Here is a 26,323-nt window from a genome sequence, read left to right as displayed (position 1 = left end):
TGAAAAAAAAATTGAAAATGATTACTGAAATAGATCCTAATACGACCCTAGACCGTTTGTTAGCTGAATTATCGCAAAGCAATGAGAAAAAAACTTATTTCCTGATTCGACCATGTGGTTTCGTTTAGGATATTGGCTCGTTCGATATTTACGTGATAATGAAAATGGAAACTTAGGATTGCCGAATTGTTCTCATCATTTTTCAGTAACTTACACGATTTTATGAAATGGCTCATTTAGATACCAACTGACAAAAGAGACTTAGGACATAACTGTAAAAAATAGAATAATACTTCAAAATCTCACCAATAAAACTCGTCTAAATTATTCACGAATTTTTTCCCAATGGGCATCACAATCTTCTTGTTCGAACATTCCAACAATCGTCGTAAAAATGGGATGAAATGAGGAAAAATCATAGCACTTTTTCAACATAACTAACATAAGCACTTTCAAGAATCTGCTTCGATTTCCTACATTTTTTCCACTCTTAATTGAACGATATAGCAATTATGATTCTCTCAAAAGTGACCTGATGCATCTAATCCGATGAACTTGGTACTGAACCATTCATTGTCCAGCCATATTTTCATGTTTTGTTCTGTTAATAATGCCTCACCCTTGAAAACACCCTCTATAGAACATAGAGAGTGTTATTAGATGTGTCTTTCTTTCAACAGAAAGTAGAATTTTTCGAAGTTAATCATTACAGCTAAAATCATCTTTGCACAATTCTCAAGATAACCAAGTTGAACAAATCATCTATAAAATGAATACAAATGTGGCCATACATCTTGTGTGATCTGCATTATCGAAAAGCAACAAAAAAATCCTGAAATCGGAAGAATCACTTGAGCTTGTGAAGTGCGACACCAGATTGAAAGAATTGAAAATTAGCTCAGAATTCATCAAAAAAAAAAATTGTATAAATTTTTCACTCAACTATGTTTGAAGTGGTGGCGTATTTATTGATTCATTTATGGTATGGCTAGCATCACAAATCTGAAATAAGGATAAAAAATTTATGTTGCAAGAATGGTACTTTAACCACAAACATTCTCACGAGCACATTTAATACCGCTTCTCAATTCTTCTATTCTTCACGATACAACAAGTTGTGTTTGTGTGGCTTCATCGGTGATCAAACTAGATGTTATCTGTTTGTTCATGGCCATGTACAAAAATTTCTCGAAGGAAATATATTATAGTGGTAATTCGTTTGTTAATGAAAAAGGTAAATTTGTTTTCGCCCTGATATCTTCCAGACTCTACTCTATTTCATTCCTTGTACTCGATAAGGGGTGATATCCATAACCACATAAGAATTAGGTATACGAAGATAGTAGCAGGTCCACCTCATTTTCCTTGTCTGATTGTCCGAATTTTCACATTATACCCGTCAGAAATAAAAAATATGTGTATATGTATATCGAAAATTATAGATTTGCTGTTCACCACTGATTGTTGTCGCTGTGATGTCACTTAGTGAATCAAATCAATTTCTTCGAATTAACCCAATCGAGAAACCTCTTGTTCATTAATGAACCAAAAGAGTTAGTTAATGAACAAAGGTTTCTTCAAACAGTCAGAACCTCCCTCTATGCCTTTCAATCCATTTGTCAGGTGATAAAAGCTGAGAATGTGAAATTTGCAGCGTCAGGACCTGTGCATTAAAACAGAGAATATTCTTGGATATTCACCGAGTTGGATCATCTGTGTTAATTCCGAAGAAAGTTTTCCCCCGAATCATAACCCGCAATATGCTACTTCATACGCGATTGGGTGGATATCTTATAATCTTCCCCCAACCCTTTCCCCACTTCCTGCGATTTTCCCCATACATATGAGAGAAGTTTGGAATAAGAAATCCTGGCGAAATCAAGCGCTATTGCCAAAGTTTAGAATCGGATTACTGCAGTTGAGTAGGTAATTCTCGGTGGTGAAGGTTTGAAAGTTTTTTTGGTCGCTTCCGTTTAACTACTTTTGATTGGGAGGGATTTTTTGAGGGAGGAGCGAAAGACTTCATATTAATGTATCAGAAGTGAAGATCCATGTGGTGTGAGCCATGATAATATAATAAAAAATATCTTGCGAAGAGGAAAATTCTATAGGCATCTCAGGATATGTTTGAATGTGTAAAAATTTGCATAATCGAGTTGCTTTCGTCTTCCTTAGAGTTTGCAAGCGGAAAAGAGGCTCAGGAATATAATTTCATATCCACTTCAATGGTAAAATTTAAAAATTACATAATGTTCAATTACGCGACTCTACAAAAAAATTTTCGTTCTTTGTCCTAACGTTCATTTTAGAATTTTTTGGTTAATTATGCACAAAAACGAAAATAAAATACCTTTTTTTGGTATAGAGTTTGCTTTTGTGATAGTTATAGTCTCGGTTATAGTAATAATACTCGTTCTTCATTTTTTTTAATTTTAAATAAAAAGACCGCGCGATGAGAGTTGGGTGTTTACCTTTCCAAAGTGCCGCTAGAGGGCACTCGAGTCAAAAAACGATCAGGTGTTGTTCACAAGCCCAGACAAACTTCAAATGAGTCAAGAAAGTGTGAATACGATGCTGATGCATTTCGTTTTATATGTGATCAATTGATTAAAAATTCGAGACGTGAAATACGAATTAAAGACATCTCACGTTCTCTATGAAGCCTATGAGCATATTTTGACTTTCCTGTTTGAAATCAAGCTAAGCCATCTGCTCTACATGTTGCTTGTAATGCTTGTAAAAGATGTTTGGGGGTTTAGAGAGAGAAAGTAGTTATGAACATAAAATAACAAGTAAAAGCGAGCACTTTTAAATTATTTTCCACTTTTTCGTGGAAATCAGAGATTTCGAAAAATATCTTTGAATCAGTCTCCTGAACACAGAAGCAAACTTTTTATGCCATATTTTTTTCGTCTAATTAGGATCTAAAATATCGAAATTTCATGATTTGCAGTCAAATTTGGTGTTGACCCGTGTTATTTGAAGTTTGATTGATAGTTGAATTATGGCTCATAAATCACCTGTGCTTCAAAGAAGCAGATAAGTTATGATCACTTGATTCAATAGTCATGGAGGTATATATTTGTTGGAATCGGATTATGATGTTTATCCAGTTCAGCTTCTATTCGTTATAAAAAGAAAGTGAGGAATTAGGTATAAAGGAAAATCAAATACAACGAGACTCACTATGTTTATTACGAAAAATCTTCTACCTACCTGCAGCCATGCTTAATCCTCTTCAGTGCCAAGACGTCACAAAACCATAATCCTATTTGGACAGATCGGGCTGGGTAACTACATAACACAAAACAATTTTTTCAATTCTCTCCCATTCTTCCGTCGACAATCGTATGACACATCGCTCGTTGAATTTCACGAATTTTCAGTCGGTTGCGCCCCGCTATTCGGCTAGAAAAAAAGTTCGATATCATGAATTTCCCGTGGCTGCAATTCGTATTTGTGCATTTTCCAATTTTCGATGACTGCCTCGTTATTCACCCGGAAAAAATGGAATACCTGATTTTCCCAGAAAGATTAAATAATTGATCTATTTATCGTTGGATTGCCACTTGTGTATTCCTTGATTTTGACGACAATACCATTACATAACATTACCTTTAATAACAAAACGACAATAAGCTTCAATTCATCAATGAATATAGAAAGGTATCAAAACTGACTTCGACAATATTAACTATAAACCCATTTCGCAAGCTGTGCTGCTCAACCGCTGAATTTCCAAATTCATAAATCTTCAATCACAACAGCGTTTCCTTAGTATGAAATAATCGACTTATTGTGTATACCTGTTTGATATATAAACTGAGTTTTGAACAGCCAAGGGAAAGTGATCTTAGTCTCCTCTGATACGTAAGACAGAGATCACATGGAGATTTATCCATTCTGCTCTTAAATTCCGTATCAACCTTATAAACGAAACAGTGGTGCAGCAAATTATGGAAAATGAAAACGTTTCTATAGGTTGTGCGAAACTTTGTTTTGAGAAAATATGTAGCACTATAACACTACGTTAAAAAAAAGTCTCAGCTTCCTACGAGCCGTTAGTGTCTCTTTCATAATCTCCATCGATCATGTCTGAATATGAATTTTCCCACTCATTGTTCAATCTCACTCAGTTATTTTTTGTTTGCATCTCGCAACTCCAGTAGTCGTTAATTTTTCTTCCCTCGCGCTAGTCAATCGTCTCATCAGCCATGATTCAGTGGAAATACGCCTCCTGGAGTTCTCCCCGAGGTAAACATAAAGTACCTACTCAAACCTACAGACATACTGATACAAAGCATTTGAGGGGATCTCGGATGTGCATCGTGAACAATCCACCCGCAAGCCTTTTGTGCGATCTGGCTCAGCGTCAAGTGGCTGGCGTTGGGAGAGATTTTTTTAAAAACCTCTGTACTCAATTCGCCAGATAGGTATCTAGAGATGTAGATGTGAATGGAGGACCTTGCAAGGGGACAATTTAGATTTTCGCAGATTTTAGTGGGATTTCACTTATTTTACACACCAGTAAATTGAATAATATATACTCCATTCACTTTTATTTTAGCACTCGGTTGGCCATGGAAATTTGACACATTTCACTCTGTATGGTACGAAAATGTGGGGTTATGAACCTTGTCAAAACATTTTTGGGTTTTGAATGAACGCTATGTTGCTAAACGTTTACGTTCTACGTGAAAGCTTCTATTATTACGTATTTTATCACAATGTCGAATCTCTTCGGAATATATGTGACGAACATAATTGAGGTTTATACAAACTGATTGAAGGCATACCAAGTCCAGTTATTTTCATGGAAAATACAAGAGATCCGTATAATATCATAATATGCACCAGCTGAGGAGAGTTAATTTTCGTTATCTTCTTTGGTTAAAGTTTGAAAAAGTTACACCAGTTGTAGATTTCAAAAATATTAACCCGAAGAAGAAATGCAATGATTGGGAATAGGTATCTCCCGAAAGAATTAACAGATAATTACAAGAATGTAAAATTTTTCAACAAAAATCATCTTGCATCAATATAAGTAAAATGAATTAAAGGACGTTTTAACTCAAGATGAACTTCACCTCTGAACAAAAATATCACATGAATAAACAATTAACAGGAAAACTAGCGCGTATCTGTGGCTGTTCATCTTAATACATTGATGTAATAATAATAATTAGGTATTTATTGGTACCTTTAGACATTTACAATGTATAGGACAAGTCAAATGATAAATGGAAAAATCAATTTTCTGGAATTTATTCTACGATGACATTTATCGAAAATCCTGTAGGAAACTTTTCGCATTAATTCACTCAAAAATAAAATTCTCAAATGCCACCACTTTTTTGGGTCTCCCAATAGAAGGAAATTCTTTGTCATCCTCTTCATTCATAATCTTTCTCATTTTGGAAACATTCAGCTAAAATATAAGTCGTTTAGATTCAGATGAAACATTATATGAATTCACCTACATTGAATATGTTCGCTACCGTCTGATATATTGTAGATATAAGAATATCTGGGTTACCTACTATTTGAATGAGCGGACCTGAATTCTGAATAGCACTTCCTGAAAACCTGTCTTCTATCTTTTTCAATCACTTTCGGCATTTTAGTAATATTAATTGGTATAAGTTGTAGCAACGGCGTTATGACATTATCGACTTTTCATGAGTGCCAACCTTACTCCTTTCTAGTTTCAAAAACTTGAGAAAATTATTTCATGGCCAACCGAGTGCTAAAATAAATATGAATGGAGTATAGTAAACCAGGATTTTGGAACCCTCGTAAACTCTTAAAACAATGAGTATTCATCACATTGAAAAATATATACATGTTGAGTAGGCTGAAGTGTAAAAATAAGGGCATCTTCATAGAAAAGTTCATCATGAAAACCAGAATCAATTCAAACAAAATAGTTTATCGTCTGAGTCCTTTATAATCATATCAAATTCAACTCCAGAAATCCATGCCATAAAAAATCCCCTGTTTTATTTCTGTAGAGGAAAATGCCTTGAAGAAAAATGACACCCTTTCAAAAGAACTTTAGTACAGATGATATAAAAGTTATGTTCCTTCTTTTCGAAATGCGTCGTTTGAGTGTCAAAAGCGAAAAACTGAAGAAAGTCCTAACGTTTTGACGTTTTTGGGCTACCAAAACTTATGCCCAACCCATGAAGAGGTACAAACTCAAATTACCCAATTTCTTTTGGCGGCCACACCTCTTAAACAATGCATATAAGAGTAAACCTTTTGGTGAGATCAATTGAAAAGCTTTAAATTCTCCGTCGATTTATTTCACCAACTTCAAAATTTGATTAATTTATAAGATAGTGATGAACGCCTCAAGGAAGACAATTTTGCCAGTACCTGTTGGCAACTTTTATCAAAGTTAAAAATCTAAAAAAAGGGAGAACATTTTGGTCAAGCATTTTGTTATTACTAACAAAAAAGGTCGGATACATAGAATTTTTCTTGTCAAATGATGAGCAGTTATGAATGATCTAGCCGTAAATTAATGATTCACTCTTTTCATAGAAAATCCATAATATTTGTTTGTTGGTGAGAGCCGATAATTTTCCAAATGAATTGTTTATTCCGAATTATTTAGGTCAATCAAGAAAACTAAACAATATCGGCAATATAATGGCATTATCTCGAGCACTATTATCCTGATTATCGGATATTGTATTTCTCTTGTAGAATCCACCGCTAATTCCTGCCGACGTTCACTGTGTACATCAATCAACCCGGCAGATTACCCTCGTCATTTTCAATAATCTTCCGGCTTAATCCGCTGAATTTCGTGGTGTTTTAGACATGTATTGCGCCTCGTAGCCGGCAAAACGTCTCGTTGTTCGTTATGAGCGTATATTACGTTCACGTCTCGTCGTTTATGACGTTTCTGAATTATCTCTTCCAATTCAATTTGCGTATGCAAAATTGTATAATCAGACCTGATAATTCACGTTCTGGCGATTACCGCTTTTCGCTTGGGGGGGTTTTTCTTCATCTTTAATGCAGCGTTTATGTTATGAATTATGTGCTCACTCTTCCACGCAAAAGGCCTAAGTAACGATGAAAACGTTTCTATTTCGTGAAGAACCATTGGGTAGAATATGCACACCTTCTGCATATTTGGGGAGTCAAAAATAATAACTATTTGCTGGTTGTCGTTGATAAAATTGTAAGGGCATGGAATATTTCGTTAACATTTTCGATGTTCTGAATAAAAAATATGGCCACACACTGAGCCACCACCGAAAAAAAGTTGTTGGTGTCATTTTTCTTTATAGCTTCGATCCCGTCCCCGTCACACTAATATTCGCCCATTAGAATAGAACATACGGAATCTAGGATCATCCGTGAACACGTACGATCTTTATTTATACGTGTTCTAGTTATTATAATATGTTCGAGAACCCAACGATATCTTACACGGCCTAGCTCCCTACTCAATCGCGGGTACCTGGCTGATCTTGCCCTCAAATTGAAGCTATGCAATCTATAGAAACTATTCTACCAGTAGCTTGTCAGAATGAGCTGTGAAGAAGGGCTTTCGTGGCGCAGTTAACCATACGAGGATATATTGAGAAATTCTTAGCCTACTATAGAAACAAACAAAATTTCAATGTCAAAATATTTTATAACTCAACATATTCCCTCTTAATTGGACACATTTATTACAGCGAACCTGCAACGTCTCTAGACCTTTCAAAAAAAATGTTTCTTCTTGCTCGGCAAACCAGACCTCCACAGCCTCCATTACCTCCTCGTTGGAAGAAAATTTACGATCTTTTAAACTTTTTTTCAATTGTGGAAAGAGATGATAGTCGGATGGAGCCAAATCTGGTGAATAAGGGGGGTATTCTAGTAATTCAACCCCTAAATAATGAATTTTTTGCATGGCAACATGAGATTTGTGAGCAGGGGCATTGTCCTGCAAAAACAAAACACCTTTGGATAGCTTTCCGCGTCTTTTCTCTTTAATTTTTTCTCGTAGAGTGGTCAGTAATGTCGAATAGTAATCTCCGGTTATTGTTCTACCCTTCCAAGAATTCAATCATGATTACTCCATGGCAATCCCAAAAAACTGAAGCAGATTTTTGGACACGGAACTCTTTAGGTCTTGGTGAACCAGAGTGTCGCCATTCCATAGATTGTTGCTTTGTTTCTGGATCGTGAAAATGTACCAAGTCTCATCCATAGTAAAATTTGGGTTTAAGAAGTCAATATCGTTTTCAACTCGAGCACAGATCAAACGCGATGCTTCTACCCTTGCACGCATTTGGTCAACATTCAAATATTTGGGGATCCATTTTGCAGCAATTTTTGTCATGTTCAAATTGACGTGAACTATATCATGAACGCGTTCGTATGAAATATTCAGTGCTTCAGATATCCGTTTTAGCCCAATTCGACGGTCTGATAAAATCATGTCATGAACTGCATCGATATTTTCGGGGACTGACACAGAAACTGGCCTTCTCGATCGGTCATCATCTTCGATGGAAAATTTACCTCTTTTGAAGCTTGCAGTCCAATTTCTCACGATCGTATACGAAGGACATTGATGAGCAAGGGTATTAAGCATATCTTCGTAAATCTGCTTACTTCTTAACCCTTTTAAATACATGTACTTCATGATGGCTCGATACTCCAATTTTTCGATTTTCACAATTTCGGTGGACATCTTCTTTCTTTTAATTTATTGCGTAACTCTGGTTTACTTTTTTGACCTCTAATTTCACACTGACACTTCTAATGAATTATTGTTCGTTGCTATGGTAACGCAATATTTTTTTTTATACATGTAACTGGTCTAGGCTAACTAGATATCAATACATCCTCGTATAAGCAGATTTTGTGCGACGTTTCAAGATAGGCCTTGTTTCGATTGACAAAATAGTGAAACTTTACAAAATTGTTAATTTACCGTATTCTTCAAGAACTTCGTTATAATGATATATAACAAATACAGTTCTTGAAACGTATTATCCGTTTTCGATTCCAACTCCTGAAACATAGGAACATTTCCTTCGAACAACTTTTCATTTTTATTCCTTGTGTTTCAGATGTTGGGAGAGAAAACCCCTAATAAGTTTCAAGAAAAATGGAGCTTGTTAGTTTTGAACGCTCTACCCACGACTTCCCAATGTAATAATATTTTTCTTGTTCACTTCCAGAGCTTTGTTATTAGGAATAATTTTCCATTTCATTGGGGAGTTGGTTCATTGGGGAGTTGGTTCGTTCGGGAATTTTTTCATTATCCCATAATTCTGACTGATTGCGGTAGGAGTTTTTTTTTCCCGCCAGAAGTCGAGAGACGAGAATCATTTTTCTGCGCTTCTCTCCCGAATCGTGGGTGTTAATCGAATTTCGGAGGGCGTTAATTCGAAATCATAACATCGGCCGTTATCGTCAATTCTGTACCCAATTTGTAGGAAACGTACCGGCTGATGCTGTCGTGATGGATCGGCTCTCCTTTAGAGGCTGCTGGAGCCAATTCGTTTCGGTGAAAAGTTTTTGTAGCTCGACATCCTGTTTTCATACAAGGGAATCGCACCCTTCACTTGTCGTTTTGGAAGATGTGTCAATCGAGCCCTTTTATTGAATAGAGAAGATGACCCTAAAGGTTTCATAGGAAACTTTTTATCGTTGTCGCTTCATTGTAATTTTTGAGATGAGGGATGAGAGGATTTTATTAAAATTTCACGCAGGTATCTATACCATACCACTATTGGTATGTTTGAACTGTTGGTTACCCATAACTTTTCTGCACTCGAGATTGTCTTGTTTTTTATCGTTTTCATCTCGAGGTACAAAACCTATTATGAAATCTAATTTATGTTTAGTTACTAGTCTCAATTGTGGAGATATTTTCGCTGTAAATTCACAATTTCTGAATTCCATTAGTTGAAAACTAGTTGGTCTAGATTCAAGTGAAAAAATGTCAATTGTGGAGTAGTCTTATAGCAATACTTACTTGGAATATTAAGAGTGTATGAAAACTTCTGTATATATGATGTTTGTTTCACTTACTCAATATTATACCCAGAAAGTGAGAAAACATTTGGGAGATTTTTTTACCACGTCTTACTTTACATTCGGCAGTTTCTTGGAAGAAGTCTGAACGGCTGATGATGGTTTAAATTTATTTGTTGGTTATTACATTAATGGAATAGAAATGAAGTAAATAAACTATTAATTCAGAATGAAAAAATTGAAAAACAGGAGAGTGTAATGATTTAAAAAAAAAACTTGTAAAAAGAATCATGTCATCTCGAAAAATATCAATTCAAGTCGTTGTTGATGTGGTGTTGCTGGTGTCTCCCGAGCAATCAGCTATTTCGTCAAGACAGCATTTTTTCTTTTTGTAACAAAAACTGTAGGCGTAGTAGTAATCAAGTATTCGAAGTGGGACATAAAGAAAGCTGAAAGGTTCCGTCCCCACTCAAATAAGAGTCGTATAAAACCGGGTGGCTCTCACCAGGATACTCGGAAAAACAACAGAACTGAACCATTTCCTAATAAACCGACGGATAAAACGATATCGTTAATGGGGCAAACTGCCGAAGGAATATCCGGGTCTGAGTATCGTTTTCCCTTCGTGTAAGTTGAGGAGAGAGAGAGGATTAGAGGTGGCAAAACACCTGCTACGAAGACGTTGAGCTAGATGGAAACCGAAGAGCTTTTGAACTTGTACTTTCAAGGAACCATTTGCTGGTTAATGAAATATATACATTAGTAGTTGGTGAAAAAAAAGTGAGAATACAGTGGAAAGATTAGAAAATCAGAAGTCTTTGATTGTATACAATTAATATTTATAGAGAGAGTTGAATGCACGATGCCTAATTTTCATACTTTACCTACTACTTAATGAAAATTCGCAACCGAAAACCTCATTTCCTGAAACCCTGGATGATTTGGTCCAATGCTCTAAACCCAATTATTCCCAAGAAAAAACTATATTTTTCTAATTGTTTGGTAATCGTAGTGTAGTTCTGCCACATAATTTGGTGGATATCTTACTATTTTCAGTTTATAATAATGAAAAACTATTTCAACGAAATATTTCTTGTCCTTTCAATTTCAGCAACGTAAACGAGAGAAAAATTTTCTTTTCACGCCCCATATCTATGAAGGGGCGATATTTGATCCCATGTAAAATATTACCGTTTTCCGACGAAAGATCACCTCCTGTAGCATCCTCATTCAACACTCTATATTATTTTCATGTGTTGATGAAATCGACTATCGATGTATCAATTAGAGAGGAGATTAAATAAATCGGATTACCATTAGCGTACCCTTTCTCTTTGTAAAGTCAGATACATACTCTGCAGCCCAGAGAACAAATAGACTTTCTGCTTCATTATATAAAATGATATTTTATCCTCGTTATATTTTCAGTATCCCAGAATCGGGACAAATACCCTCGCTCATTATTATTCAATCGGATATAAACAAGGCTCAAACTCGGATACCTGAAAGGGGATTTCCGCGAAGTTTCTGCTCAATTTTTTTCAACTCATCGCAGCTTTATTTTGGTATCCGTGATTATTTTTGTCGGAACTATCCCAATTCAAGTGTTTCTTCTTGCATGAACGGTTATTCTGTTGAAGATGTGAAGATTTGTTGGGTTCGGTGTTATCGATAATGAACCCCTAACGACAACAGAAAGAGAGAGAGAGGGAGACAACGTGTACCAACTAAAACATGTCTAAATTATTAATCTAGCATCGACAAAATTGACATCGAGAATTGTAACACATTAATAAAGAAAAGTAACATTGTTCATTCGGTCACATTTTGGAGATGAACTTTTCATGTGAGCTGGGAGAAAAGCTAGGTGCTTCAGATTCAGTTAATTGCGAATAAACATCTGACCTGTTGAGAGAATAATCCATCGCAGAAATGTGAATGTTGCTCGAAGTTTAAGAATTTGAAACATTCATCTAACAGGCAACTACGAATCTTTTTGCTTGTAAGATTGCTTCGCAGTGAGGTAATCATGGAAAGAAAAAAGCGTGAGCCTACGTAGAAAAAACTTAACAACGTTAATTGGATCAGGGCCCTCGTGTGGGATGTCGTCGTGCCAAGTAAGGAAGTTTGAAACGAACGAAGCAGAAATAATATCACAGGATGAGGGCGGACTTGCTCCTGGCAAAAAACAATGAGTAAAAATTTGAAGAGTGAAATTCAGTTATAAGTAGATATACTAGGCCAGTTCTGGAACAGCAATGAAGTCTTCATCGAATATATTTGAATACATTTTTTACTGAAATAAACACTCATAGGTAAATGATCAAAAACAGGAAAAGAAGAAAGCATTCTTTTCGAATATTGTTTAAAATTTCATATAGTTTTAAATCGGTTCGAAACTAAACAGGAGTAAACTGCTCTTCAAAGAAAAACCTTGATTTTTTAAGTTCAATGATTAAAGATCATCGCTCACAGCATTGTCAATAGCTACTTCATTGAAAGTGAAAGATCTCGTAAAAAAACTATTCAGTGGAGTTAGCCACACGTTTGTGGTGAAGATGACCTGAACATATTCGATAGTCTTCAAGATAGAATTCCATGAATTTTCTTTGAGATGAGGACATGAGAAACAATCAAATAAACTGCTCCACATGAGTTAGGGATATTGGCTTAAATTGCAAATAAAAAATATAGTTAAAATAAGATTTTTGTGATAAAAATTCATATTAATATGATTTTAAGTTGCAAATTAATTTTAGCCTGTAGTTCTGCAGTGTATATATAATTTTATTCCCAGAGAATTCAAGCATTTTAAGACTATCAATACAATGTATGGCCTCCACGGGCATCAATAACAGTTTGACATCTTCTTTGCATACTACACACGAGGTTGTTAAACATTTCTTGAGGAATTTGGTTCCATAAACGGGGCAGAAGCTCTATCAGATTATTTAAGGGTTCTGGGGTAGGTTGATCATTATCTAATCTCCTTTTGGAGCATATCCCATGCATGTTCTATGCAATTCAAATCTGGTGAGTGCGGAGGTATTGGTAAATGTGGAATACCAAGCTCTTCGCGCGCATTCTCAACGATGGCTGCACGGTGCGGTCTAGCGTTATCGTCTAGAAATTGAAAAGTTTCACCAATAGGAGCGTGAAAATTTGGCACAACATTGTCAATGACATGCTCCCTATTGTGTAAGGCGGTCATATTCCCAGGACAAATGTGTAGATCTGTGCGCCCGTTGAAACATATCCCGGCCCATACCATAACACTACCCCCTCGGAATGGATGGACTTCTTGGACATAGCGACGATTGCGGGGTATGCGTGGGATTGTCCATACCCTTACTCTTCGAGAATCTGAAAATCGTCCATATCTAGATTCATCAGTGAAGAGGACACTACGCCAGTCCATTCCAGTCTTTGACGCTTATGGTCACGTGTTAATGTAACTCCTCCTAATGGAAATCTAGACCCTAGATTCACCTCTCTCAAACGTCGACTTATGGTTTCGATGGAAACTTGGACCCCATCTGCATTTTTAAGAGTATTCCGTAGCATTCTACACGAAGATGTAGGGTTCTCGCCGAAACGGTGATGAAACGATCCTGAGCAGGTTGTTTCACGTCGCCCACCAAGCCTTGGTCTTTCCAACATGGAACCTGTCTCCCTGAACCTATTCCAAAGTCGAGATATCACACTTTGTCTGACTTGGAGCCTTTCTGCTACAACAACCTGAGAAAGGTCACCGTGTAGCATTCCGATAGCCCTATTAGCCTCAGCGTTTGTTAATTTACGTCTTGGCATTTCCAGAAAACTCGTTTCAAATCGAAGCCGTTGATAAACTGAATTCATTTCAAAATAAGAACATTCATGAAGCATATGCAAAGAACCAAACTTCAGAAAAAAGGCGACCAGATTGACGAAATGTCTCATAATGATTTTTATTGGATCGATTCAAGTTATTATTGAGTTTTAAATGATTTTACAGCGATTTTCTCGAAGATTACATACTTTTGAAAACGATTGAATACGATATCCCTAACTCTTGTGGAGCAGTTTAATTACCCTTGAAAAAGCATCGAAAAGACTAGGGTGCGAGATATCGCCCCATACCGAGAACAGTTATCAATTATAGATTTCCTGGAACTGCGATAGTTAGCCTCGCACAAAAAATGGTTTCAACACAGTAAGGTTGCCCCGAGAAAGTCTATCTCTAATCTACAATCTCCAGGCTTGGCACAGACCCTGAGGGACGAATCTAATGGAAATCATGTGTCGGAGTTGATCGTTTCTAGACGGCAATAAATTCTCGCGAGTTTCCTCTGAACTGCCCCGATTAATTGCACTTGGACGGGCAAGTTTGCCGCCTACGGGCCCCAAACCGACACTGGCTCCTGGCGTGTCCGGTCGGTAGCTGAGCGTCGACAAACTCCTAGGTTCCATCCCGTGCTGTTGATTTCCGCAAGGCAAATTTATACAACCGACAAGGTGGATTAGCGTAGTCAAATATGCACGACCTGCGGTTGAGGTTACACATTGAAGGTGGTGAATTTTACATGAGAGGAGAGCAGGGACAAATGATGCGCTATTTTTCAATGATGTAGACGCATATACATATGATACCCTTGTAATGCTCGCAATAAAACTCCTCAGGACGTATAATCTATACTTTCGTCCGCATGGCGAGAGCTCCATTTTGCAACTACCTAGCGACCTGTTCCCATGCTACTGTTGAACGCCGGATGCTAAATAAAGAAGCGATGCGTAATATTGTGTGATAAGGTCGGAAAATTAGCTTTAGCAACCCGCTGCTATATGTCGAGTGAGTACAGCTGACATCTACAAGCCATCTTTTTCAGGATTTTTCGAAGGTCTGCTCTCGAGTGGTTTATCTCTCAATAAAAGTAATCTTAGATGCAAATGTGATACATATTCTGAAATAGCAACTCTTCATTAATTCATTACTTAATAAGTCTGAGAATTTCATCCATCTTGGTGCAACCGTTCGGTCTTGAGGAATTTTTAACTGAACCCAGCTTTTTCAGGATTTTTCGAAGGTCAGCTTTCGAGTCGTTTATCTCTCAATAAAAGTAACCGTAGATGGAAATGTGATACATATTCGGAAAAAGCAATTCTTCTAGTAATAAAGCTGAGAATTTCATCCATCTCGGCGCAACTGTTCGGTCTTGACGAATTTTTAACTGAACCTATCTTTTTCAGGATTTTTCGAAGGTCAGCTTTCGAGTCGTTTATATCCCAATAAAAGTAGCCGTAGATGGAAGTGTGATACATATTCTGAAAGAGCAACTCTTTTAGTAATACATCAGAAAATTGTATCCATCTCAGCGCAACCGTTCGATCTTGACGAATTTTTAACTGAACCCATCTTTTTCAGGATTTTTCGAAGGTCAGCTTTCGAGCCGTTTATCTCTCAATAAAAGTAACTGTAGATAGAAATGTGATCCATATTCTGAGAGAGCAAATCTTCTAGTAATAAATCTAAAAATTTCATCCATCTCGGCGCAACCGTTCGGTCTTGACGAATTTTTAACCTAACCCATCTTTTTCAGCATTTTTCGATGGTCAGCTTTCGAGTCGTTTATCCCTCAATAAAAGTAACCGTAGATGAAAGTGTAATACATATTCTGAAAGAGCAACTCTTCTAGTAATAAATCTGAGATTTTAACCCTTCGGTCTTGACGAATTTCTAACTGAACCCACAGCTGAAAAAACAATAGGAAAATATTTCACAATGTATTATTAATTATAGTTTTGTCCCTTGATTCCATACTTTGATATACACTGACGTCGAATGTAGGTAAAGGGAAGAGTCAGAAACGCTTTCTAAGCTTGGTAGGTTTCTTGACATAATTTGAGATTTTTTCTGTTTTGTGCATAACATTGGTGGTTTGACACAGAATAACTATTTTAAGGTGTCAATGTATTAGCGTTTTCCATTGGTAAAACTAGTGCTGCACTGGATCACCGAACCTCAAATATGAATTGGGATATTTTTGAATTATTGTCTGTTATCATCTGTTTTTATAATGTGCACTCAGTTTCACCTATAAAATTCTCTATTATAGCTAATTCTTTTGGTAGTACTAGCCTCAAATCTTCAGGACTGATGTAGTGACATCCCAATAAAAAATGCTAATAGTTATTGAAAATATTGCAACTTCACATAGATAGTCCATTCAAGAATGATTGACCTTCCAGTAGGCCTTGAAAGTCCAGGTGCAGCATAATTTCTGTTGTGTCAATAACAGAAGAGGAGTATATAAATAAAACCTAGAAAAGTATTTGAAAAGAAAAAATATTCAAATTCAAAGCATTCAAAATTTAGGTACAAAATTATGTTTCCATTTGGTTAAATTTCCATAGCCACCCGAGATGTCAATCATTCTTGAATGGACTATAGTCGATATGAGGCTTTGATATTAGCACAGAAAAATTCAGTAGTTGAGGTGTTATATGACGAAACCATAAATTTAACACCAAAACCAGAAAAAACTACCAAGTAATTTTTAACCTCGCTTAAAAATACAAAACAAATGTCAAATCATCGCTTGTACCGGAATGCCGGTGCTTTTCCAAGGATTTGTGAATGATTAAGGCAATGGAAAGGCACAAATAAATGCTACAAAAATACGTTTTCAATGTTAGTGTTCTGTCGGATATTCACAAGGTTGGCATCCATTTATGGGGGACGTCAAAGTGTTCTCCAGATACTCACTTCAAGGCCTTCACAGGTCTCAGTTGACCAGATTTTTAATTTTTTAATCCACATGCATACCACCATATCTGAAGTAAATCGATTTTAAAATTTAATAGAATTTTAATTTATTCTTGTACGAATTTTTTTTCAATAATAAGTCGACGAAAGAATTTTAGATAATTGTATCATTAATGAAAATTTTATCTGAGTAATCATTCAAAACCTTGCCTCAATATTTTCATAAAATTTGTAAATTTTACAATGGTTATATATTCAGTGAAGTCAAATCTTTCGAATAGATAATTATTTAGATTATAAACCTTTTTTATTAGATAAAAATCGGACAAAAAAGAAGAAAATATTAAGATTTCATTTAGCCCCAATTTCAGTAGGTATTCCGAAACAACCTTCAAGAAATTCATTTCCAGTAATAAAAATTTTCGGGTGATCTCGAGTGCGTAAAGGAATTCGAGGAACTTCATGATATCGGCTTATTTTCGTAACACACAGCATTTCAGACCCCTCGACTCCCCGTGCTATCCATTCATTTCTAATCTTCACATTTCAACCCCAAAATTTACCCAACCTTTAATATTCGATCACATCCTTCCGATCGGCCAGATCAGACCGATTAATTCTATGGTGCGAACTCGAAAATCTCCGACGCACAACGTCGAGACGCCTCGAAGTATCTGTGGCACTGAGCACGGACTGAAGTCCTTTGCCGCTCTCGCACGGGATGCTGAAACGACGGAGGGCGCGACGACACTGCGGGATGCTGTACGCTGTACCGCAGGCTGCGTTTCCGACCTTGCCTCCCGTATCTGTGTCGGGAGAGAAAGGGTGAAAAATGTGGGCCAGATAGGGGGTTATTAAGTGCCGATCCGGCCCGGCCTAGATCGGGGACTGTACAGCCTAGATTCTTCAGCTTGTAATGGTCAGGAATGGAAGTTTGCATCTTGGAATAATCCTGGTTAAAGGCTTCTGTGGAATTAGCAAGTTGATATCCCTAGTTTCAGTGCAGCTAGAGCTCAGATGGCGTGCAGAAGTCAATCTGGCAAGGCTTCAGGCTCTATCCCTAAAATATCACGATAAGACCAATAATTACCTTGGGAGCAGTTTGCATTTTGGCGTGCCAAAGCACGTCGAATTATGTACCGTTACATACGCACTTTCGGTAGAATTCTCTGTTCAGTTGCATACAAAATAATCTCTGCCGTTTTCTTCTTACCAAAATTTGGTAGGGAATTCTCCGAAGAATTCTCGGCTGTTACAAACGGGCTTTAGATGACGTTGTTGCGTTTTTTCAAGCTTCGACAAAGTACAGGGTGGGAATTTTATCGAAATTCATATGTAGATACTTAATCAACTTACTAAGCGGAAAAAGTCCTCTCTGGGGAAAACAGATTTGTTTTTTTGTGTGAATCCTTTCAATTTGAGGTTAGTTGTTACGACGAGATAGAGAAAAATGAATTTCACATTACGTTCGTCTTTTGTGGAGAAACTTATAATGCCATCAGCTACATTCCACTATCTTCTTCTATTTTCGAGTTGTAGGCTAAAATTAAAATTTGGGCGATTTCAACTTTGGTCATTATCTCCGTTTCTGTTCGTGCTAGGCTGTTGAAATAAAGACATTACGGAGACACTTTTTATTGATAGCAATGCAGTGGCTTACTATTATTTTTTTCCAAAGGTTGATTTGCTGAGCTATAACATGAAGTTGTGTATTTTCGTATGAGAACAGTAGTTTAAAATGACTCGGAAAGTATCGCCTTTTTCTCCCGTTTCAGAAGTATATCATACATCGGCCTCAGTCTTTCTGAGTCATTTTGAACTACTGTCTTCATGAGAAAAAACACATCTTTATGTTATAGCTATCAAAAAAATATCTCTATAATGTTTTTATTTCAACATCCTAGAATCAACAGAAACGGAGATAATGACCAAAGTTGAAATTTTAATTTTGGCCTATAACTCGAAAACAAAAGAAGATAGAGGAATGCAGTTGATGGCATCATTAGTTTCTCGAAAAAAGGCGACCTTAATGTGCCATGCATTTTCCTCTCGTTGGGTTGAGAAAGAGATAGGGAAAAATGAATGTGCCATTCATGTCGTCTTTTTTCGAGAAACTAATAATGCCATCAACCTCATTCCTCTGTCTTCTTTTGTTTTCGAGTTATAAGCCAAAATTGAAATTTGGACGATTTCAACTTTGGTCATTTTCTCCGTTCAATTTTACATATATGTGTACCACCAAATGGTACGCTTATAATCATTACTGTTTTTTTATTAAAACTTTCGAATGACTCGACCGATTTTGATAATTTTTGAATTCGAATCAATACAAATATGAGTAATGATTTGTTTTCAACACCTTCCCATAAGTCTTAAGGAACTGACTCTCCTAGCACTTAAAGCTCAGTAACTTTTTTTTGCTGGAAAATATCAGCGAAATTCCTTCATTTATGTATTTTGACATTAATTCTGCAAAAAAAATGTATACTTGTGCATTATCGAATAAATGCACCGATCTCGAGTTACAAGCATATTTCTGATTGAATATCAAAATATCCTTTCATGAATAGGAACCCTGAAAATCACAAGTCCCTAGCATTGTCTGTCGGCTACACTGGACGAACAGAATCGAATTTAATGTACCTATATTATTAATCATTCAGTCCAACCTAATCGTTTGAAAAAAATGTACCCAACCCACTCCACATGAACAGAAATCGTTCCGGATAACTAACTGAAGTTCCAACAGCTTTATGACCCTTGTAACCGTTATGTTTACGGGTTGTACGTAGTATATTCTGGTATAGATTCGTGCCCACAGAGGCCCAAGTAGATATCAATAATGCATGTCGGTTTCAGTCAGTCGTCGCCTCTTGTATTTCGCTTCTGGGAAACATCGTCGTCGTGATTCGAAATTACGATAACCGCCAAACTTATCGTGTTGGAAGCTCGTAAACATAATCCCAGTGGGATTGGTGGCGATAAGTTGGGGGCACCTGCTCTTCCAGCCGCAAGAACACCGTAAATTCGATGCCCGGAGGAACAGACACTCTCATTTCCACTTTTTCGTATTCAATTTCGGTTTTCCTGGATCAGCTACGCAAACTTGACAGATGAGCACTTTCTTTATTCTCAAGGAACACAGTGCTTGTCGGAAATTTCCTTCTTGAGTAGAACATCTACTCCTGGAACACTCAACCATTGACTTGGGAATTTAGATTGAAAAAACATTAAACACCTACGTTGCGAATTATTTGAAATGCCCTTCGACTTTCTGTCTTTCGAAGGCGCTTTCGCCATTTTGCATCGAACACTGCCCAACTCTACATATTTGTTCATATTTGTATAAATAAGCTTTTAGAGCCTCAACAAACATATTTCCAAATCAGAGGAGCTATTATTGCTAATTCAGATAACAAATGATTTAGGCTGGTATTAGGATCTACATATTTCCGTAATCATTTTTGATTTCTTTTTCAACTTTGTCATTTTGAAAGTTTTGTATAGATGATTTTTGGCGAAACGCTTTATTTTTACCCGTTCTACCTTGTGTTAAAAAGGAACTTCACCTTTAAATACACCATGTATATTCGAAATCAAGAATGAAAGAGCTAGCCAACAATAGAAAAATATAGGGGGTATTCATTTGAAACTGTTGTCCACCCTGTATATATATTTCCCTTTGTGACATCATTTTGGAAATAATTAGTTGATTTCGTACAACTTCGGCCAATAATTTTTTTTATCTCTATTTGTAACAAAGTTGAAAGGGTAGTCGAATAATAGTGGAAAACCAGTCAAAAAGCTTGAAAAAAAAGAGAAATCGGAATGTTATAGATGTTTGAGATGCGTTAACATGAACATCCGGAATGAATTACAGATTGTCCGAGTTAAAGTGTCCCTATTCTTTGTAGAAACAAAAGGAGCTAGAAGAAAAAGTTGAATGCAAAACTTGTCTGTAATCGATTAAACTTTTATTTTTTAAAGCCCACCTCAATATAAGGTGCTCAGTTTTTTCCCTGTTGGTATCAACTTTCTTATTTTAAATGGAACACTCTGTATATTATTTCATTCTTGAATTCCTTGTCAAATTACTTTGATTTGACAACCATGGTCCTATATAGCACCGATTCTGAGATTTTCGACTTTTTCCTTAAATTTTGAGAGCTGCTCACTAAAACAGCTGATACTAGTTTTCTATTGAATGGATCAGAACCAAATTTTGTCCAGCTGTTGTCAACATATTGGATCATACATTACATCTCTATTTTTAGCAATTTGATATACAAGATCTTCAAAAATTGAGTTGAAAGTTGAAAACTCAAATAGAAGTTCAATCAAAATTTAATTTTTTTAAATGGCAACCTAATTTTTTTTTCTCATTTCATTTAGAGCAGGTTGAAACGAGCAAAAAATAAAAAGAACCAACGATGATTAATTAATTAAGCTGATATAATATGGTAACTATTGAAACTAGCACTTATCGAGTTCGATAAGTGCTAGTGTATTTTTGAGATTTCTTTTGTGTTGTCAGACAACTACTTGATTATTTTGAGAAACATGTAACTGTTAGTTGAGTATCCCTCTAAAATTGAAATAAATTAATTTTTTTGGGAGCGAGTAATGATTATGGGTAAAAGAGTTTTTGTCTTTCATTAGGTCAATCTATAATAGTTAATTGAATATATCAAAAAAATCAAAGCCAACTATAAAGCTAATTAATAATTATCCTTGGTTCTTGCTGAAAATGCACTTTTTCTTTCAGATTTCTGAAACTATTCACTTTATGGAAAAAGTTTAAATACATTTTTTGCTCATTTCAACCTGCTCTAAATGAAATAAGAAAAAAATTAAGTTGTCATTTAAAAAAATTAAGTTTTAATCGAACTTTTATTTGAGTTTTCAACTTCAATTTTTGAAGACCCTTTATATCAAATTGCTAAAAATAGAGATGTAAAGTATGATCCAATATGTTGACAAGAGCTGGACAAAATTTGGTTCTGATCCATTCAATAGAAAACTACTATCAGCTATTTTAGTGAGCACCTACAGCTGTCAATATTTAAAAAAAAAGTCGAATATCTCAGAATCGGTGCTATATAAGACCATGGTTGTTAAACCAAAGTTACCTTAAAATTTGGCAAGGAATTTAAGAATGCAATAATATACAGGGTGTTCCAATTAAAATATGAAAATTTATACCAACAGGGAAAAAACTAAGCACCATGTATTAAGGTGGGCTATAAATAATTGAAGTTCAGTCGATTACAGACAAGTTTTATATTCAACTTTTTCTTCTAGCTCCTTTAGTTTCCACAATAAGGTATAGGGACACTTTAAGTCGAACACCCTGTACCAAAAACCATTGAAAAAGCTAACAAATTATATTGAAACCCTTCCAATTAAAATTTTTTGTGCTTTCAACTTCTACTCTAATGTGATCGAATTACACAATATCAACTCCTCGAATTTAACCAGTCACTTATCTTGATATGTACAACTACTTCAAATGGTTATAAAATGCCTCAATATTATGAAAGTGTTGCGTGCGAAAGATGGTCGTAGAAAATTGGGTTCTCAAGGAAAAGCCTTCAGTGAAAGATTAACGAAATGCCCTAATATTTTCTCTCGGAAACCCAAAATCGCTCGTAAACGTTAACCTTTCCTTCTAGCGCCCGAGCAACAATCCGAGTAGCCAAGAGGTGATTGTTTTCAACGAGCCTGCAGGAAAACGTCTTGATCCTTTGTGTGGCTGCATAAATTATTAACACTTGACGGCAGCAAGACTACCGTCGTCGTTGCTTATCTGTGGCTACGAATTTCCGTGCTCTTTGCGAACCGCCCGGGCGTGAAATACGGGATTGGATGACGATTTTCCCCTTGGCGTAAAACCGCGAGCTTAGGAGATTGTATTCCATAATGATTTCTGTACGTATAAGAAAACATCGGTCCGGATAATATTCAGTGTTGGGATTTTCTTTTATACTCGTTATCTTACTGTCCCTCTTTTCTGGATGAATTCAATTTTTTTACTTTCTCATTGGCGTATTCGGATTTGGCTCCTTTCATGATGTTTTCATCGCCTCGTCTTCTCCCCCATTTGATATGTAATACATTTTATCCTCCTCTTCGCAGATTTTGTCTGTGTCAGTTTCTGCTAGACCAGTGGTTCCCAACTAGTGGTCAACATGGAACATAATTCGAAGCCCGCGAGTGATTTACAGTTTTTTATTTAAGATTGAACCGCTGCTCTCAGGCCAAACTGTTAAATAGATGGCGTTAGTGAATAGAATCAGTAGTACTCGCTGAAAAGTTTGAGAACGTCGCAAATATATTCATTTTTGAAGATAACCAATTCCCAAAAAGATGGAATCAATAAGATAATCGTAAAGATTGAACGGCTGCATCGAGCTCCATAAAATCTTCAGATTTATTACTAGAAAAGTTGCTCTTTCAGAATATGTATCACATTTCCATCTACGGTTATTGATATTGAGAGATAATCCACTCGAAAGGTGACTATCGAAAATTTTCCAAAAGGATGGAATCAATTGAATAATCGTCAAGACCAAACGACTGCATCGAGCTCCATAAAATCTTTAGATTTATTACTAGAAGATTTGCTGTTTCAGAATATGTATCACATTTCCATCTCCGGTTATTATTATTGAGAAATAATCTACTCGAAAGGTGACTATCGAAAAATTTTCAAAAAGATGGAATCAATTAAATAATCGTCAAGACCGAGCGGCTGCATGCTGCATGGTGCTCCATAAAATCTTTAGATTTATTACTAAAAGAGTTGCTCTTTCAGAATATGTATCACATTTCCATCTACGGTCATTGTTATTGAGAGATAATCCACTCGAAAGGTGACTATCGAAAAATTTCCAAAAAGATGGAATCAATTAGAAAATCGTCAAGATTAAACGGCTACATCGAGCTCTATAAAATTTTCAGATTTATCACTAGGAGAATTTCCCTTTCAGAATTTGTATCACAAGTCCATCTACGGTTATTTTTATTGAGAGATGATCCACTCGAAAGGTGACTATCGAAAAATTTCCCAAAGATGGAATCAATTAAATAATCGTCAAGAGCGAATGAGCTTGGAGCTCCATAAAATTTTCAGATTTATTACAGATCTATTACAGTTGGTCCCTGCTAACAAGAATAATATAAAAGAGGTCAATGGCCAATAAAGGGTTGGGAAACACAGTGCTACACCATTCTTATTATGTGCCTCTTGAGGCGACACTAATTCCCTGTAAGGAATCCAGTAAGGAGGTGTACCATATTGTTGCTAAGATCCATATATATATTTTTTTTTCTGGAGTGTTCCAGTCTAGGATGATTCCTCCAGAGTAATTTTCTTTGAGTTTCCTTCGGCACTCCCATCTCATCTTGCAATCAATGATGTACGAGCTCAATTCTTGGATCGAAGTCTGATTGTTAGAGTGTATCGCCTCGCTATGTCACATTTCTTTGTAGGTTTAGTTCCACATATCTTTCTATCGCAAAAATTTCTGTCTGAAAGACGCTTTGACAGCGGCCTAGCAATAGTGAACAGAGAGTTCCTGAGTTCCACAACAAATAAGTAACAACAATAGTTCTTAAATGGCAGTTTACATCCTCCTAGTTGTGCGGGGGAATCTATTTGTATCTACCCAGCTACAGTACCCTGCTCGGTTCAGCTGCTAAGGACCCCAACTGAGCACAATACTCACAATATTGTCGTTCTCGACTTGTGCGGGTTGTTGTAACGCCATTTTCAATCAACATATTTCTGGCAAACCTGAGTTATGACGTCATTAATAAAAAAAGGTTGAGGATAAATCCGGCACCGATATATTGACCTAGTTGGTGCAGTCCCGATTTGATTTCTACTGCGGACGAATATAAACTTTCAATGGGCGCTAGAAGCTTTGTTTTGAGGGCCAAAAGGGGATATGGAAATATCGATATATGCCCATAAATTCAATACCAATCGCGCATTTTTCGAATCGCCCCGTTCGTGTAAACAGCGGGAAGTTTCAGCGTACGAACTGTCCGTTGAAGCGTGAAACAAAAGTGATTTCATCGGAAAATGGTCGCAATGTGAAAGTTACGATCTGCGAATTCCACCCTTTTCGTGTCGCTAGACTATCAAACCTATTTATGATTACGACGTGTGCAGCGGAGATTCTGGCGCCGAGCATCTGTTGACGCTTTCTGCTAATCTGTTAACTATGTTCGAATTTATGGAGTCGCAGTCGGTCTATAAATATACGACATTCGTTCGCGAAAGACGAATTCAGAATTTTTATGATCTATTCGATTGGATATTTCATTTATTCACTGAAAATTAATAGATGAAATGATGCTGATGCACTTAACTAGTTTTTGACGTCAGATTGTTGTAGGATTTAATGTAGAGGAGTAAGGGAGACTTGAACCACCTCAAATATTTCAATTAAAATTTCGCGCTACAGGTATCGTAAATAGCTTGCGACCAGTGAACTCTAAAAGAACTTCTTTTAGAGTTCACTGCTTGCGACATACTCGTAACAAGGCACAACTAGTGGCGGCTCCATTTTGGCCGCCATCAGAACAGTTCGAGTGTGAGAGGGTTTAACGTGATTTGTTGTTAGGAAGTAAGAAATTGAATAATTTTTGTTTGTTACACTGTCTGAAAATTTTAATAGGTGGCTTGGTTTATTTAGTTGTATTGCTTCCATTGATTAATATTGTTTTACAAACGATGAGCCTCTTTAATAGTAGTTGTAAAAGTTTCAAGAAAACATCTGTTGAATAGACTAAAAGGGAGTGCGGGACACTTGACCCATGCTATGGTCGGGAAACATAATCAGTGGTCCAGTTTCCCGCACTGAGCTCAGATAACACTTTAGTTCAAAAAAAGAAAATTGAATATAAAAATATACAAAGGTTCAAAAAAAGTGAAATGCATCTCGTAAATAAGCGAGAGTGACTCTGGAATAGAAAATATGTATTTCTTACGCTGATACATCTGATGTTGAAAACCTTGACATAGGCAATCGTTGGTCATTGGAAATTGTTTTCTTTCAATGTTTTTCCTGATAAACAACTTATGATCAAGTCTCTCTCGCCCCCTGTTCAACTCTCCCAGGGAGACATGAGCAAAGAATTTCTGTCCTCAAAATGTTCATCTCGCCATCATTCTACTATTATTTATCGTTACCTATTTGGGCAGGATATCTTCACGCAAAAAAATGAGTTGCTACCATTTTCAGGTACAACTTGGCTTCAGAGTGAAAAGGGGTTCAACTCTCCCGGACTCCCTATACCTTTTGTTATCATTTCTTGAGGGATGATCCCATTGTTAAGCGTATAAGCTTGAATTCATTCGGAAAAAAATATCAAATCTGTGGAACTCTTCTTAATAAATGGCTCGATGTTAGATTCACTTCATGAGGTCTTCTAACTCTGCTCAGGGAAATTGCGGTGGCATCTCAGAGACGTTGTCTTGCTATTCTACATGTGCTGATCTGCTGTATTCTGACCGAAATAGTTGAAAAACCGTCTACTACTGGCGTTGTAGCATTTGGTCTACTACATCTGACTGAAAAA

General features: G+C 36.4%; 2 protein-coding genes across 2 annotated transcripts in view; one reads left to right on the top strand and one right to left on the bottom strand.

Moving 5' to 3' along the window:
• LOC123312528 overlaps positions 1 to 3,402 on the bottom strand; it is an 86,356-nt gene extending 82,954 nt beyond the window's left edge. Inside the window, exon 1 of the mRNA XM_044896990.1 lies at positions 3,217 to 3,402. Within this exon, the coding sequence (XP_044752925.1) occupies positions 3,217 to 3,226 (10 nt within the window). The 5' untranslated portion in view covers positions 3,227 to 3,402. The remainder of the gene's footprint in view (positions 1 to 3,216) is intronic.
• Positions 1 to 26,323, top strand: part of LOC123310850 (midasin) — a 169,482-nt gene that overhangs the window by 97,987 nt on the left and 45,172 nt on the right. The gene's annotated exons all lie outside the window — the stretch shown is intronic.

This window comes from Coccinella septempunctata, chromosome 4, assembly GCF_907165205.1.
Source record: "Coccinella septempunctata chromosome 4, icCocSept1.1, whole genome shotgun sequence".
NCBI classification, from domain to species: Eukaryota; Metazoa; Arthropoda; class Insecta; order Coleoptera; family Coccinellidae; genus Coccinella; species Coccinella septempunctata.
The sequence above is the reverse complement of the archived record's forward strand: the minus strand, read 5'-3'. Positions and strand labels throughout refer to the sequence as shown.